At 39.9% G+C, this 14730-nt stretch overlaps 1 protein-coding gene across 1 annotated transcript in view; it reads left to right on the top strand.

Annotated features, from left to right (window-relative positions):
* Positions 1-7654, top strand: part of CEP85L (centrosomal protein 85L) — an 84698-nt gene extending 77044 nt beyond the window's left edge. Inside the window, exon 13 of the mRNA XM_079781490.1 lies at positions 2981-7654. Coding sequence (XP_079637616.1) covers positions 2981-3144 — 164 coding nt within the window. The 3' untranslated portion in view covers positions 3145-7654. The remainder of the gene's footprint in view (positions 1-2980) is intronic.
* The last annotated feature ends 7076 nt before the right edge of the window (positions 7655-14730 follow it).

The raw sequence follows: 14730 nt of genomic DNA, 5'->3' as shown, positions 1-14730 counted from the left end.
AGAAAAGACACTCGCTCTCCTCTGTAGCCTTTGTTCTGTGGAGGTTTTCATGGCCTACAGGTCTCTTGCTCTTGTCATGCATACCTGCTGGCTTAGTCCCTTTCGGTGTGACACCACCCATTCTGCCTCACTCTACCTTCCTCCACACAGAGTTGTGACAGCTGCCACAAGATGTCCCAGTGTCACGTCCCTTCTGTGCTGCTGTTGCAGGAACACTCATTTCTGCATGTGCTTCTCAATTTTAATATTGATGTGTTAATCTCCTTTTAATACCGAAGAAATGGACTTCAGTTAGGAGGTAGGAATGGGGTCAGGTCATTTATGCAGCAACATGTTGTATTGAGTAATTACCTAATAATATAGTAAATATGTACCTAGAGAGGGGACTAGGGTTTTTTTTTCCAGTTTTATAAAGATTCCACCATCTTGGATCATAATAGTTATTTTGTCGAACCAAATACATAATACTCTTGATCAAAGTGTATCACTTGTTAAATGAAACATGTAACTGTGCTCAGAGATGTTAGCAGGATTTCCCTCATATTCATCAAATGCCTTCTACAGTCCAGGCATGATAATGCAGATAATTAGAACACAGCCCTGGCTCACACATTAACCAAATGCTTAGGGCATTGTGATAAGTATAACTGAGATGTGCACAGGGACAGTGGGAGCGCAAGGGAAAGCAACTAAATCTACCTGGTAAGGGCTATGAAGACTCCATGGAGTGACTGGTGTTGGCTTGCATCTTAAAGGAGGAGTTTGCTAGGTGAATATGGGGTGGCTCAGTTAGCAATGATCTCTCGGAACAAGAAGCAAAAGTTCAGTCTCAGAACTCATTTTCTCCACCATTTCAGAGATGGTCACTCTTTCACTTATTCTGTGACCTACATCTGCACACTCCTAGATAATATTTGTTAACTTCTTCAGTAATAGGACAAGAGAGCTATCTTATCTGAATAAAGGGAGGCTTACGAACCTTGCCACAGTCACCTCTCCACGAACACTCTTTCCAGTCTTTCCAGTTTAACCCAGAGTCTTACCTCGTAGTTCAGCATTGTACAGCTAATTCTTTGGAATCCCCATCTCGTCACTCCGTGGATTATCTGTTGGCACTGTTCACCCATGCTTCTTCACCGCTCTGCCACCATGGTGTTCATGACATCACTCTCTAGGGTCTGCTGCTACCTTTATGACTGCTCAGCCTCAGACTTCTATGGAATTCTCTGCCCCTGAAATACTGGTTATCACTGTACCTCTGACCCATACAGACACTTATCTCTTATTCTGCCTAGAATGTGCCTTCTGGGCTCCTGATTATATTGACTTGTACATTAGAACCAGCCGTTTTATAGGCATCACAGACTCAATATGTCCAAAGCAGAGCCTACTTCTCTTCCCTCTGTAACCCTGCTCTTCCTCTCAGTGAGTAGCACCACCATCCACCCATCACCCCAGCTGGACTTTATCCTCTTTCCTCCATCATGTGTCCCATACACAATCCCTGGCCCCTATGCATGTTGAGGATAGTTGGGCTGTGTCATTTTTATCAGTCTCTTCCTGCTCCTGTCATTATTTCTGCCATGATAACTTCATTGCACTGTTGCCTTAATTCAAGCTTTCCTCTGGACCGGTCTCTCTGTCAACCATCTTGCCCCTCCCGCAGTCCATTTTTCACAGTGCTGCCAGAATGATCTGTGGACTTCCTAACACTTACACTCCCCTAAAGCTTAGATAGGTAGCTCACACCTGTCTCTTCAGCCTTATTTCTTGGCACTCTCCTCTCTCATAATTTGTGCTCTATCATATTAGAGCTGGTTACTGATTTTCTTGAACTTTTTCACATTCTGTCAGACTCTTTGGTTTTCTGCTTCTATACCTTTGCTTACTCTGCCTCCTTGGCCCATCCAGTGAACCTGTCCCCTCTCTAGTCGGGGCACATATGGGAGGCACCCAGTAGATGTTTCCTCACATCCATGTTTCCTCCCCTCCCCTCCCCACCCCTCCTCTCCCCTCTCCTCCCTTCATCTCTGGAAACATGTCCTCAGATGAGGATTAAAAAAATAATAAAGTGGAAGAATAAGCCACTATATCTACAGGGTGTTCCCCCCCCCCAAATGTATATACACTTTAACAGCTGATAGCTCAGTTTTGAAAATGAAATGTAGTTTAATAAACACTGCCTTTATAATTATTCAAAGTGTGTGTGTACATTTTGGGGGGTTACCCTACATTATTTTTGCTGACCTCAACATCTTGGATCATGGCAGGTATTCAATTAATGTTTGTTAAAATAAGTTATCTGATTCTTATGGCTCTAATAAGCTTCCAAGGTCAATGAAGATATAAAGAAAGGTTTATTTTACAGTCACTGGCTCCACCTGCTTTTATGTTGAGATATGCTGACAAAGAGAGGAACTGGAGTAAATGATTAAAAGCTATCTGGCTTAGGGCCTCACCCTCAGTTATTCAGCCATTGGGTACCTAGCAATCAGCCTAATTCAATTGCTTGGGATTTTGGGATCCCAGTTCAATACACACACACACACACACACTTGCCATATATTTTGAACATTTGTTTTCATCCCAACAAACCCACTTTGCAGTCTATAAAAATGTGAGGTATCACCCCTCACTACACAAGTGATTTTCAGATTTTTGTCAAATGGGAAGAACTGAGTGGTCTAGGTAAGCTGTAATAGAGTTGCTAGAGGATGGTTTTTTTCTACTTTTGGAATATTGTCATCCATTAAACATGAATTTGTATGCATTACTGTATGAATTTAATACATTTTAATTAACAGAATTTTGAAAGGACCAAGTAGATAAGATCTATTTAATAATGAATGGTGCATAAATTAAATCTGACCTCGAATGGTGTTCCGTGAACAACACTGTATTGGCAATGATAAGTTGAAAATCCTAAAATGACTTTGTTCAAAAAAATGTGAGACATTCTCCCCATATTTTATTTCCACAGCACTGAACTGTTCAGCTGAAGAGACTGAGCATGACCACAGCCCAGAAACACTCACTAAAAAGCTGTCCGATGTATGCCAGTTACGGAGGGACATTGATGAACTAAGGACTACCATATCAGACCGCTATGCTCAGGACATGGGGGACAACTGCATTACTCAGTGATCAAGTGTTGGTCCCACAGCAATAATGACCCGTTCTTAAATGCTGCTGTGTTAGTCTTCACATTTCTTTTTAGGAGCCATGTTGGTCTACACCACCCTGAACGCACCTAGTCTCGTCTGATCTCTGGAGGTGCCATGTTGGAAAGTTGCAAGTAACATATGACTTGCACATAGGATCTTTTTTCTGTGGATTTCTTTTGTTGCGGGGAAAGGGCATGTAAGGCAGTCTCAAAGGGCTTATCTAATCAGGACAAGCAATCAGATTACCATTTGAAAATGTGATTAAGCATATAAGGGGAAAAAATTCTGTATTCTCAAACTACTGAGGGTAGGACCAAGCTGTGAAGAGTGCCCTTTAGATAAAGGGGGGAGGATTTCTTTTTATCCTATGTTTTTATGTGTATACGTGTTTGTGTGTGTGTGTGTATGTGTGTGTTTATTCATAAAATAGTAAGGATTTCTAGGGTCAGAGCAAAGCTTCTGAGAAAGGCACGCACTTGTATTTTTTTTCTTTCATGAAGCTTGTGTTAGACTTTGGGGATTTCAAAGGCTGGCTGAGCAAGAGTTCCCACAGCAGGCGAGTGTTCTAATAGTAGCACAGGAGGCAGACCCATTGTGTTTGAACAGCCGCTGTGCCGAGATGATGCGGTGTGGGGTTGAGTTGGTTGTAGTACTGTAGCTAGGTCAACTATTTTTCCAGAAGGATTGTGGATTGCCTTAAAGGTGTGAAATTTTGATGTGATCTTTTTCACTAGCATAGTAAAATTACATAGTATATATCACAAGGCAGTTTAACATAATTTGAACTAATTTTGACATGTCCCTTACTATTTATGGTTTCTACTTATATGTTATATATAAGTGTATTAATGTAAGCAAAGCCATATATAATTAATGCAGACCTTTTAAGGCCTCCCTTAATTCTTGTAAAAGATTAACAAAGTGACTCTAGAACAATAGCCTATTTATCCAAATCTCAAATGTTTACATTTTAACAGTTTTATATCTGTTTTAAAGTTGAAACTACTTTAAGAAAAAGCCAGCCTGTCCTCTTTATATTTGAATTATCACTAGCATAAAACAAAATTTAAATTAGGTGATATTTCAATTCCTTTTATTAGGTAAGGTACATTAAAAACAGGCGTTCTCATAGAATACAGACTTGGTCAGGTTAGTTCCATTGGAGTACATGCTGTCACTAAGAAAGGGAACTGTTAGTTAAGCAGACATGCAGTCAGTTAAACTTCCAAACGAGTATCTCCTTGTTTTAGTTGGTATTGTGGAAGGACTATACATTCTCTTTCCTTCAGAGCACTCATTACATAGTTTTGAATATACTTCCTTATGACAGTCATTGTCCTTTATAAGTTGGTTTGTTTTCTTGATGCAGCTGAGTCTCATTAAGTCAAAACGTAAGAGGTAGATGGAATAAGGGGTGTGAGTCAAGCAAGATAAAAGCAGATCACAGGTCTGTTTTCTTGCGAGGCTTCGATCCTGGTATAAAGGCTGCTCCCAGAAGAGGTTCTTCTGAAACATTTTCAGCAGTGAAAGCACGTGGTGTAAGGCCTTGAAGAAGACTGCCCAGTTCAGCATTTGGTTTACAAACAGCTCTCAATAAGTTACTTTTAGTTATATTGCAGCAGTCAATTATAAAACATTGTGAGGGCATCAGACTTCCCTCTGTTCAGTGCCTGAGTCCTCCCTGCTCTTCTTACTTCTTAGGATCTGGGCACTAAGAAATCAGTGCACGGTAGTGATTCTGTATCCCTAGGCCTAGTAAGGAGGGACTGATTCACTGGTAAGAACTTGGCTTTCTCATGTGTTCATTTGCTTTCTTATGTTGGTGGATTGAGGACATTCAGGGAGTAGTAAATTTGTGCCCACAATCTGAGGCAAAGAATTCTGCCTTGTAAAAATTAATATCTATAAAAATGACCCTTTGTAGTAAAGTAGGAAGGAGCATTTAAATGCAGCATGTATTTTGATACTCTCTTTTAATAGAATCCCCACCCCCCACCCCAACCTTCACAATTTTGGAAATTAAGGCACCCCAAAATATAGTACTAATGGGCAAATAATCACTGATTTATTTGGGTCACTAGGTTCTTACTTAAATATCTCCTAGTTTTTTAGTATATGTTTGGGGATTTTATGGTTATTATTATTGTTTTAAACAAACTTTTGGTCATTTGTTTTAATCTATTATAGATACATTTTTGTGGCTTAGTTGGGGTAAAATATTTTATTTTTTAAAATAAGTTTTCTAAAACTTTTATAGAATTTCACCTAATTCATATATCTTAAGGTAAAAAAATTTATTTAACTTAGTAGGAAATTAACAAACTACTGCTTATGTATTTCATTTTCCAAAATATATACACTCCATTAAAAAAGGAAATTAAGATGTGATAGTTTAAGTATAACCTTGAATTACAAAATGTAATCTCTTGGAGCCTGGCGTTTGTGAAAGGACGTAGGTAAGTGGATGGCCTTGGAGCATATTTTGGGAGAAAATCAAACTAGTAGTATATTAATTCATCAGTATTTAATTTTGGTTTTCATTTTTCAGAAAATTCCCCTTCCCAAGACAATCTCTTGTGTCAGTTTGAATGAGGGTACTCTTGGAAGTTATTACAGTGATATAGGTCTGAGGTGAAAAGTAACCTAATTTTAAAGTAAATCTATTTGAAAATTTCCTTAGATATGAAAACTTTTAAATTATGCTTTTGTGATTAAATGCTTGTCTTCAAAGGAAGTATCTCGTGCAGTATCAAAATTTACTATTAGTCTTCTGGGTTTTGAAGTTGAACTTATTCGGCCTCAGTCACATTAAAGCAGAGATAAAGTAACAGTGGTCTCAATGAAATACCCAAATTACCTGTGCAGATCAAAGGCACAATGGTTGTCTTTTCTCTAGTTAATTGTTAGTAAATTTGCAGTGGTCTTTCATTTTAAAAAGCCTCAGTGTATTGACTAGATAATTTCATGCCTGAACTTTTAAGAAGTGTGGCTCTGTTTTATATTTGAGATAGGATTCAATATTTAATGTTAACAATATTATATTTTAGTGAAATTTATTTTGGTTATGACAGTGATTAAACTGAATTAGATTTCTTTTAGTAGTTTATTAGGGACAATCTCAAGGGCTAGGAAGTGTTGCTAAAATGGATATTATACATTTATGACTTATGAATAAGCTTATAAATTAATGTGATAGTTCAAGACTTATAAATATGAATCTCTTAGAGGGTATTTTTAAAGGAACTACTTTATTGGGAAAACATTTTTTCAGTATCAGTCATAGTTCATTGAATAGCAGCTGAGAACTTGGACTGTGGCTTTACATAGCGCAGTTCAGCTCAGCCATACCTGTAGTGTGGATTATTGGCATCCTCTTACACAGATTTCTATCACTGTAGATAAGTAATTACAGTAATAAGCAGTTCTCATAACCATGCTCACTTAGACTGTATCACTTGAAACTGCCAGTAGCTATAGCTCTCTGAGCCAAAGCTAATTCATTTCATTTCCATTCTTAACAATTCTTTTCAGTACTCACAAAGCAAGAAAAACTATTTATTTGGTATATAGAGTATAATTTCCAAATTCACCCCAAAATGCCATGGTGGTATATTGCATTTAATAATATTTAATCATGAAGGGGAAAGATTTTGTGTTGTTTTTTTTTCTTATTTAGAGGAAGTATTGAGTATATTAGGAATGTATTTTCAAATCAATAAGTCATTAACAATCTTGGCAGCTGCATACAGAGAGAACCTTTCGTGCCTTTTTGCCTGCAGTAAGCATTCATTTCTATTTTACAAGAGCTATAAGAATGTTGATGACTATTGCACCTTGTTAGACTCATTAACGATTTTTTTAAAAAATAAGGAGCAGTTTTTCATTACTAGGTAGATAACTTAGTAAACATGACAGGAGGTGTTGGATATATGTCTTTGGAACCCAGCCTTTTCCCCATATTGTGAGCAGGAAACTCATTTGGAATGTCATGTGTGAATGTGTGTGTACATATATGTATAAATATTATTTAAATATATAAACATAAAATTCAGCATCACGCTGGTGTGATGGCAAGAGTGGTAAGGTGCTAGGTAGTCACATGAAAAGCACAGCAGAGTGTATAATCAGTCACTATGGCTGGTGGTTTTTGTAAACTAGGTTCAGTTTTGAACCACCCAGAATACCTCATGTGTAAATACAGTGGTCATGACTTAATTGAAATACAGTCCTTGTAAAAAGAATGTGAAGCCACTGGTTGGCTTATGCCTTCTGATCTGTCATTCTTGCCTCTTTTTTGTAAAGGGGCTGTTTTTCTGTTTGTTTTGTTTTTTTTTAATAGGGTTTACAGCTAGAATTTTGAATGCCAAAGTTCTATTTATTAAATTTTTAAAAAAGTTTTCAATGTTAATGGCTAAGTATTTTTCCACTGGATTATTGTTTGTTGATGTTGGAATTTGTATTTACAGAGAAATAAAATTTTTATTAAAAGATTTATCTCTTCCAAATGTCTAATTTTAATATAACAATGTGTTTGAAATTTCAGACTTGAACTTTCAGTGACAAGAAGATACTGACTTGTCCTTTAGGTAAAAGCTTTCTATAAATAAGAGAACCTATGACTAGAAAGTGGAGACTTCTGTTCAGTTACTAAAAAGCTTTTTCTCATGGCCTTCCCATGAAGGGCACTGAGATTTTTTTTAATGACAGGTGCTGTAAATACATATCTATATCCATTTCAGCTAATAGTGTGTGTCCCCCTTTTGGATTTCAAAAATCCCTATTTATATCAAGAGAGTTTTCTTCTCCAACAGAGAAAATTTGATTTTAGTTTCCCATATTGCTAAAAGCTTGGACTAGCAAATCAAATATTTATTTCCCCTTCTAATCAAAGTTGAAACCTGACTGAAACATATGCTACGAATGTGACCTTGTGAAAAGGTCATACTATGCAGGGACCTTGACATCTCACCTTTGATGGTTTGCCAGCTTAGACCAGAGATGCCCTGTGGATGGCACCCTGGGTCCTTGTTCTAACATGTGTGGGCTGTGGCCTCAGTGTCTCTAGGAAGTTGGTTACTATTTGGCTTAGCAGTATTTGTTTCCAGCCCAGGTAACTTGACATGGCTCTGTCAGAGTCTTTAATGAGGCAACTGATTCAGTTAACAGAAGGAGCACTGAGAAATCATGCATCATAGACTTTTTTAGGTTGCAAGCAAATGTCTTAGAAATAAAAGTAGAGTGGACAAAATCCTAGAGTATTTCTTTGGCAATTGGTGTAGAGGTTTCTCCCTCAGGATGGAAGATATAATTATTTTTGATCTGGTTTAAAAAATGTTTTGATGGGGGAGTCAGCAGCTTTTGGCAGGGTACATCTCAGTGATTTTGAGCTTTTTATGCCAAATCCCCAAACAACCATTTTATGTAGAAATTCAGAGGACAGTTAAAAAAGAGGTGTGAAGGGTGTTAGTAACGGGCAGAGTGGGTCAGCAGAGCAGACACCTTCTCACAAAGAGCACTCTCACCTCACGGCAGTCGAGACACTCCCTGATTTAGGGGAGAGTCCACTTTGAAGGCTGAAACTATGATGAAAAATTTCTAGAATGTTTAAGTAAAATTGCTGCTGATGAAAAAAATTTAGTGTATACACAAAAAGAAGGAAAATCTTGGCATTTTAGCCAACGTGATTTTACTTAAACACCAGTCTCACTTCATGATCGCTATTGCCTTGCTCATAATAGAAGTTTTAAACTGAATTTAACCCAGAAATTTCACCCTAGATATTTGATATAAATATAAACATATGCCTAAAAAGAAACTTGAAGATGAAGGTTTATAGCAGTTTTATTTATAATAACCAAATACTGGAAATAGTCTTTCAGTACGAGTTCTCCACCCAGAGTTGGAAAAGCATTTTTCTACAATCTTGGGTTCTAAGTGGGACTCTGTATACTTTTTTTTTTTGAAAATGGAGTAACATTTAATACACAAGGCAGTGGAGAATCAGAGTTGGAAAACAGCCTTTCTGTTAACTAGAGGCATTTGTGTTTATACTTCCTTCTGTCCTTTGTCTTGTTGCCACCTGTGTTCTCCGAGTCTCCGCGATTCACGTGAAGTGCTTGTGAAACAAACTTTCTATGCCATTGTTTGTTATTGGGGTGCTGGTGATTACCTTGTCTTATTAAATTTTGTGTTTACTGAGCAACTAGAATATACCATCCTCCAGCGATGTGCACATATCTGCCCTTAGCTCCAGGAAGTAAGAATCCTAGTAGCAAGGAGAAAGTGTGGTTTAAAGCATAGCTCACCCTAGGACAGTGATGGTGAACCTATGACATGCGTGTCAGCACTGACACGCGTAGCCATTTCTGATGACACGTGGCCGCTGAGGCGGCCGCATGCCGAGGATGAAACATTTGCTGCTCCTGAGGATGAAAAATTTGCGAAATAATGTTTTTTCCTCAAAGTGACACACTACCCGAGTTATGCTCAGTTTTTTGGTGAAGTTTGACACACCAAGCTCAAAAGGTTGCCCATCACTGCCCTAGGAGGTTGTGGAGTTTGTTTGTTTGTTTATTTGGAGCTTTTGATGGAAGAGAGATACAGTGATAATAAATCCTATTTGGGCAAGTCCCATTTTCTTCCATCCCTTGGCTCTCCTGTTCATCTTTCATGTGACTGCACTGCCCCTCTGTGGGTCTAGGCCACAGGACTGGACACGGTTACTTTCCAACCCCAGAGCCCCAAGAGCATAGCATCATCAGGCTTTAGGCCAGCTGTGCAGGTTTTGTAAGGGTAAATCCAAGGTCTGGCTTAAAAGAGGAACACAATACCAACTTAAAAAGTGAATGCATATACATACATACATATATATATATATATGTATGTATGTTTGGAAAATAATTGAAAGCAAGGTAAATTACATTTTTTATTCCTACACTGATAATTTAGTCATAAAACTAGTGGTTAACATTATTTGATGGCCCATGATTACTAAAAACTGCACTGGAAGTGTCTTCTATATCATAATTATCCAGCATTTGAGCACGTGGCAACCAAGTACAAGGACCTTGCATTAAGTATCCCATTTATTTCTTTACTAGAGGCCTGGTGCATGAAATTTGTGCATGGGGGGTGTCCCTCAGCCTGGCCTGCACCCTCTCCAATCTGGGACCCCACAGGGGATGTCCGATTGCCGGTTTAGGCCGGCAGTCAGACATCCCTCTCATAATCCAGAACTGCTGGCTCCTAACCGCTCGCCTGCCTGCCTGCCTGATTGCCCCCTAACCGCTCCCCTGCCGGCCTGATTGATGCCTAACTGCTCCCCTGCCAGCCAGATCACCCCCAACTATCCTCCCCTGCTGGCCCAATGGGCCCCAACTGCCTTCCCCTGCCTGCCCGATTGCCCCCAACTGCCCTCCCCTGTCAGCCTGTTGCCCCTAACTGCCCTCCCCTGCTGGCCTGGTTGCACCCAACTGCCCTCCCCTGCTGGCCTGTTCACCACACAACTGCCCTCCCCTGCCAGGCCCACAACTGCCCTCCCCTGCTGGCCTGTTCACCACACAACTGCCCTCCCCTGCCAGGCCCACAACTGCCCTCCCCTGCTGGCCATCTTATGGTGGCCATCTTGTGGCAGCCATCTTGTGGTGGCATCGCGGTGACCATCTTGTGACGATGTCACGCGACGCCACCTAGGCTTTTATTATCTAGGATGTGATGCTCTATGAAGTAGAGCATTATTCTCCCCACTTCAGACAAAGAGGAGGCACAGAGAGGTTTGACCAAGTTGCAGCAGCTTGTTAGAGGCAGAGCTATCATAAGAACAAGCCTGACTCTGAACCACTCACTAGACAGTGATTCTCAACCATCTTCATCTCATGGCACACGTAAACCAGTTCCTAAAATTCTACAGCACACCAAAAAATATATATATTTTTGGCTGATCAGACAAGAAAAATAACTAAACCCCTCCGCCTTCCCTAACCTGCTTCCTCCTTAAGCGTCTCTATGCCTGTAAGTTACACACCTTCATTCTAAGAATCTTTTCTGGTGATTTTCTCCCCATGTCCCCATCCTATTGCCTCCCTAACAAATTACCACAAATTAATTAGTTTATAACACAATTTATTACCTTAGAATTCTGGAGGTCAGAAGTTCAAAATGGTGTCACTGGGCCCAAACTGAGCTGTTGGCGGGCAGCTTTCCTTTCTGGGTTCTGTGGGAGAATATGTTTCCTTGCTCTTTTTAGCTCCTGGAGGCTATTGCATTCCTCGACTCAAGATCCCATTCGTCTCTCTTCAAAGCCAGCAATGCAAGGCCCAGTCCGTCTACTACCACCATCTCTTTGCCTCCCTCTTCCCTTTAAAAGCCCCTGGGAATACATTGGGCCCACCCCAATAGTCCAGGATAATCTCCCTCTTTTAAGGCCATCTGATTACCTTTTATGTGTAAACAGCAAAGGGTGCAGAAATATGGAATGATGTAAGACTCGGTGCTAGTGTTTGCCCATCAATGAGTCTGGGGCAGGAGTGGACAAGAAGAATGGGTCTGGAGAAGAAAAAATAAAGCAAAATCTCTCCGTAGTACCCTGGAAGGCCACGTGACTGACCAAGGAATGCTGGCTTCTCTGTGATGTGAGTGAAGAGATGTTGGGGAAATTGCTTATTCCAAAACTGCTACCAATAGTTCACAACTAGCGAGTCACACTTTTGTGTTAAACAGTTTACTCACTGTGCAATTCTTTTCGAATGGATTTTGTTTTTAGAACACTTGTAGTTTTACAGAAAAAGGGCACAGAAAATAGACCTACTCTCCCTCTGCCTCAATATGCAGTTTCCCTGTTGACATCTTGCATTAGTATGGTACACCTCTTATAACTGATGAACTATTATTGATGCATGATTATTAACTAAAGTCCATAATTTACATTAGGGGTCATCTTCATTTGGACACTACTATGGGTTTTGTTGTACCTACCATTGGAGTATTAATATACAGAAGTTTGGTCACCCCGAAGATTCTCTGTGCTCTACCTACACTTCTGTCCTCCCAAACCCCTGGCAACCACTGATCTTTTTACTATAGTATTGCCTTTTCCAAAATGTCATATAGTACGTAACCACTTCAGATTAGTGTCTGTCAGCAGTATGCATCTAAGAGTCCTTGATATCTTCCCATGCAGTTTATCCATTCCCTTATTGAAGGACATTTGGTTGTTTCCAGGTTTTGGCAATTATGAATAAAGCTGTTATAAAAATTCATCTACAGGTTTTTGTGGGGACATAGATTTTCAACTCCTTTGGATAAATACATAGGAGCGTGATTGCGGGATTATGTGGTAAAACCGTGTTTGGTTTCATAAAACACTGCCAAACTGTCTCCCAAAGTGGTTGTACCATTTTTCATTCCCTTCACATCCTTGTCAGCATTTGTTATCATCAGTTTTTGGATCTTAACCATCCTATATAATAAAAGCGTAGTATACAAATTGTCCCCTCGACCGGGAGTCAGTCCGGGAGTTTGAGCAGGGGGCAGGGCCGGACGGGGGAAGGGAGGGATGCCCTGGCTGGCAGCAGCAGGTGACCAGGGGAAGGGAGGAAGTACTCGGCCAGCAGCCGGCAGCTGCTAGGGACCGTACCAGTGTACGAGTTTCGTGCACTGGGCCTCTAGCTCTACTAGGTTAGGGAATAGTGGCATCTCATTATTATTGTTTTAATATGCATTTTTCTAATCTATATATATAAACGGCTAATATGGATCAGGAGTTTGATTGGGAGACCGGGAGTTCAACCGCTCGCTATGATGTGCTCTGACCACCAGGGGGTGGTGCGGAATGAAAGAAGGCCCCAGTCAGGAGGGTCCCAATCAGCCAGGCCTAGGGACCCTACCTTTGCACGAATTTCGTGCACCGGGCCTCTAGTCTATAATAATAAAAAGGTAATATGCCAATTAGCCGCAGCGGGCGGGGGCCGCAGCGGAGGTGGCAGAGGCTCCCGGCTCGGCGGCGGCGGTGGCAGCAGTTGGGGGTCAGGGCCAAGGCCCTCGCACGAATTTCATGCATTGGGCCTCTAGTAACAAATGATATTGAGCGTCTTTTCATATGCTCATTTGCATGTCTGTATATATTCTTTGGTGAGGTGGTCAGATCTTTTGCCTACTTTTTATTTGGGCTATTTGGTTTCTTATTGAGTTTTAAGAGTTCTCTGTATATTTTCAATACAAGTTCTTTTTTATTGTTCTTTTTTTAAAATTAATTTCTATAGAGAGAGGGAGAGAGAAACATTGACGTGAAAGTCACATCAATCGGCTGCCTCCTGCACGTCCCCTACCCGGGACTGAGCCCGAAACTTGGGCATGTACTCTGACTGGGAATCCAACTGGTGACCTCTCAGTGCATGGGATGATGTCCGACCAACTGAGCCACACCAGCCAGGACTATTTTTGATTCAACTTCTTCATCAAATACGTGTTTTGCAAATATTTTCTCCCATTCTATTTGTTATCTTTTCATTATCTAAATAGTGTCTTTCTTAAAACAGAAGTTTTTAATTATAATGAAGTCCAGCTTTTCAATTTTTTCTTTGCTGGATTATGCTTTTGATGGAGTATATAAAAAGTCATCACCAAACCCAAGGAAAATAGGTTTTCTATATTATCTTCTCAGGGTTTTATAGTTTTGTGTTTTATATTTAGGTCTACAACCTATTCTGAGTTAATTTGTGTGAAAGCTTTAGGGTCTTTATCTAGATTCTTTTTTTTTTTTTGTATGTGGATGTCCCTTTGTTCAAGCACCATTTGTTGAAAGGAATATCTTTTCTCATTAATTGCCTTTGCTCTTTGTCAAAGATCAGTTGACTATATACGTGTGGGTTGCAATTCTTTTTAAAATAAAGCTCCTCCTGGGAAAGGTAATGTTGAAAGTTATTGATATTTTAGTTTGAAAGAATTATTCAGAATCTTCTATTAACAGGTGGGGCTGCGTTAGAGAATACTGGCTGGTGAGGTAGTCATAATGGATTGACATAAATTGACAGCTGACATATACCCGAGACATACTCTCTAATGTATTCTTAACTTTGCCTGGGGCCTGAGTGTGTGGGGGTGAGGAGGTTACCGGCAGCCAGAATTTTAGTCCAGGTGCGTCCCTATCCGCAATGGGAAGGATTGGACTGACGGGTGCATTCCCTTATCTGCTCCTTCTTCACTTAGACTGTGAAGGTAAATTGTGAACTCATTATTCAAATGCAATAGCTATTGCATTGTCATCAAGTGATAAATTATCTTTAGAATTACATTGCTATTAATCTCAGCTTTGATGCAGTAATTCACAAAGCAAACCAAATGAATTCACATTTTCCATGGCTCGATCCCAATTACTCCATAAGTGTGGAGCAGAGCTGGTCTGAAAAATTTCCAGGCAGAAGTCATAAAAAAATAAGGACACCATGGAAAAACAATACATCTAATAACCTTGAACTATCAGTCCATCTATGCAGGGATTAATGCTTTAATACAAGAGTGCTATTCCAGAAATATGTAAATTCACTTACATTTAATCTAACATCTAGAT

The sequence above is a fragment of the Cnephaeus nilssonii genome (assembly GCF_951640355.1).
Source record: "Cnephaeus nilssonii genome assembly, chromosome: 9".
NCBI lineage: Eukaryota > Metazoa > Chordata > Mammalia > Chiroptera > Vespertilionidae > Cnephaeus > Cnephaeus nilssonii.
The sequence above is the reverse complement of the archived record's forward strand: the minus strand, read 5'-3'. Positions and strand labels throughout refer to the sequence as shown.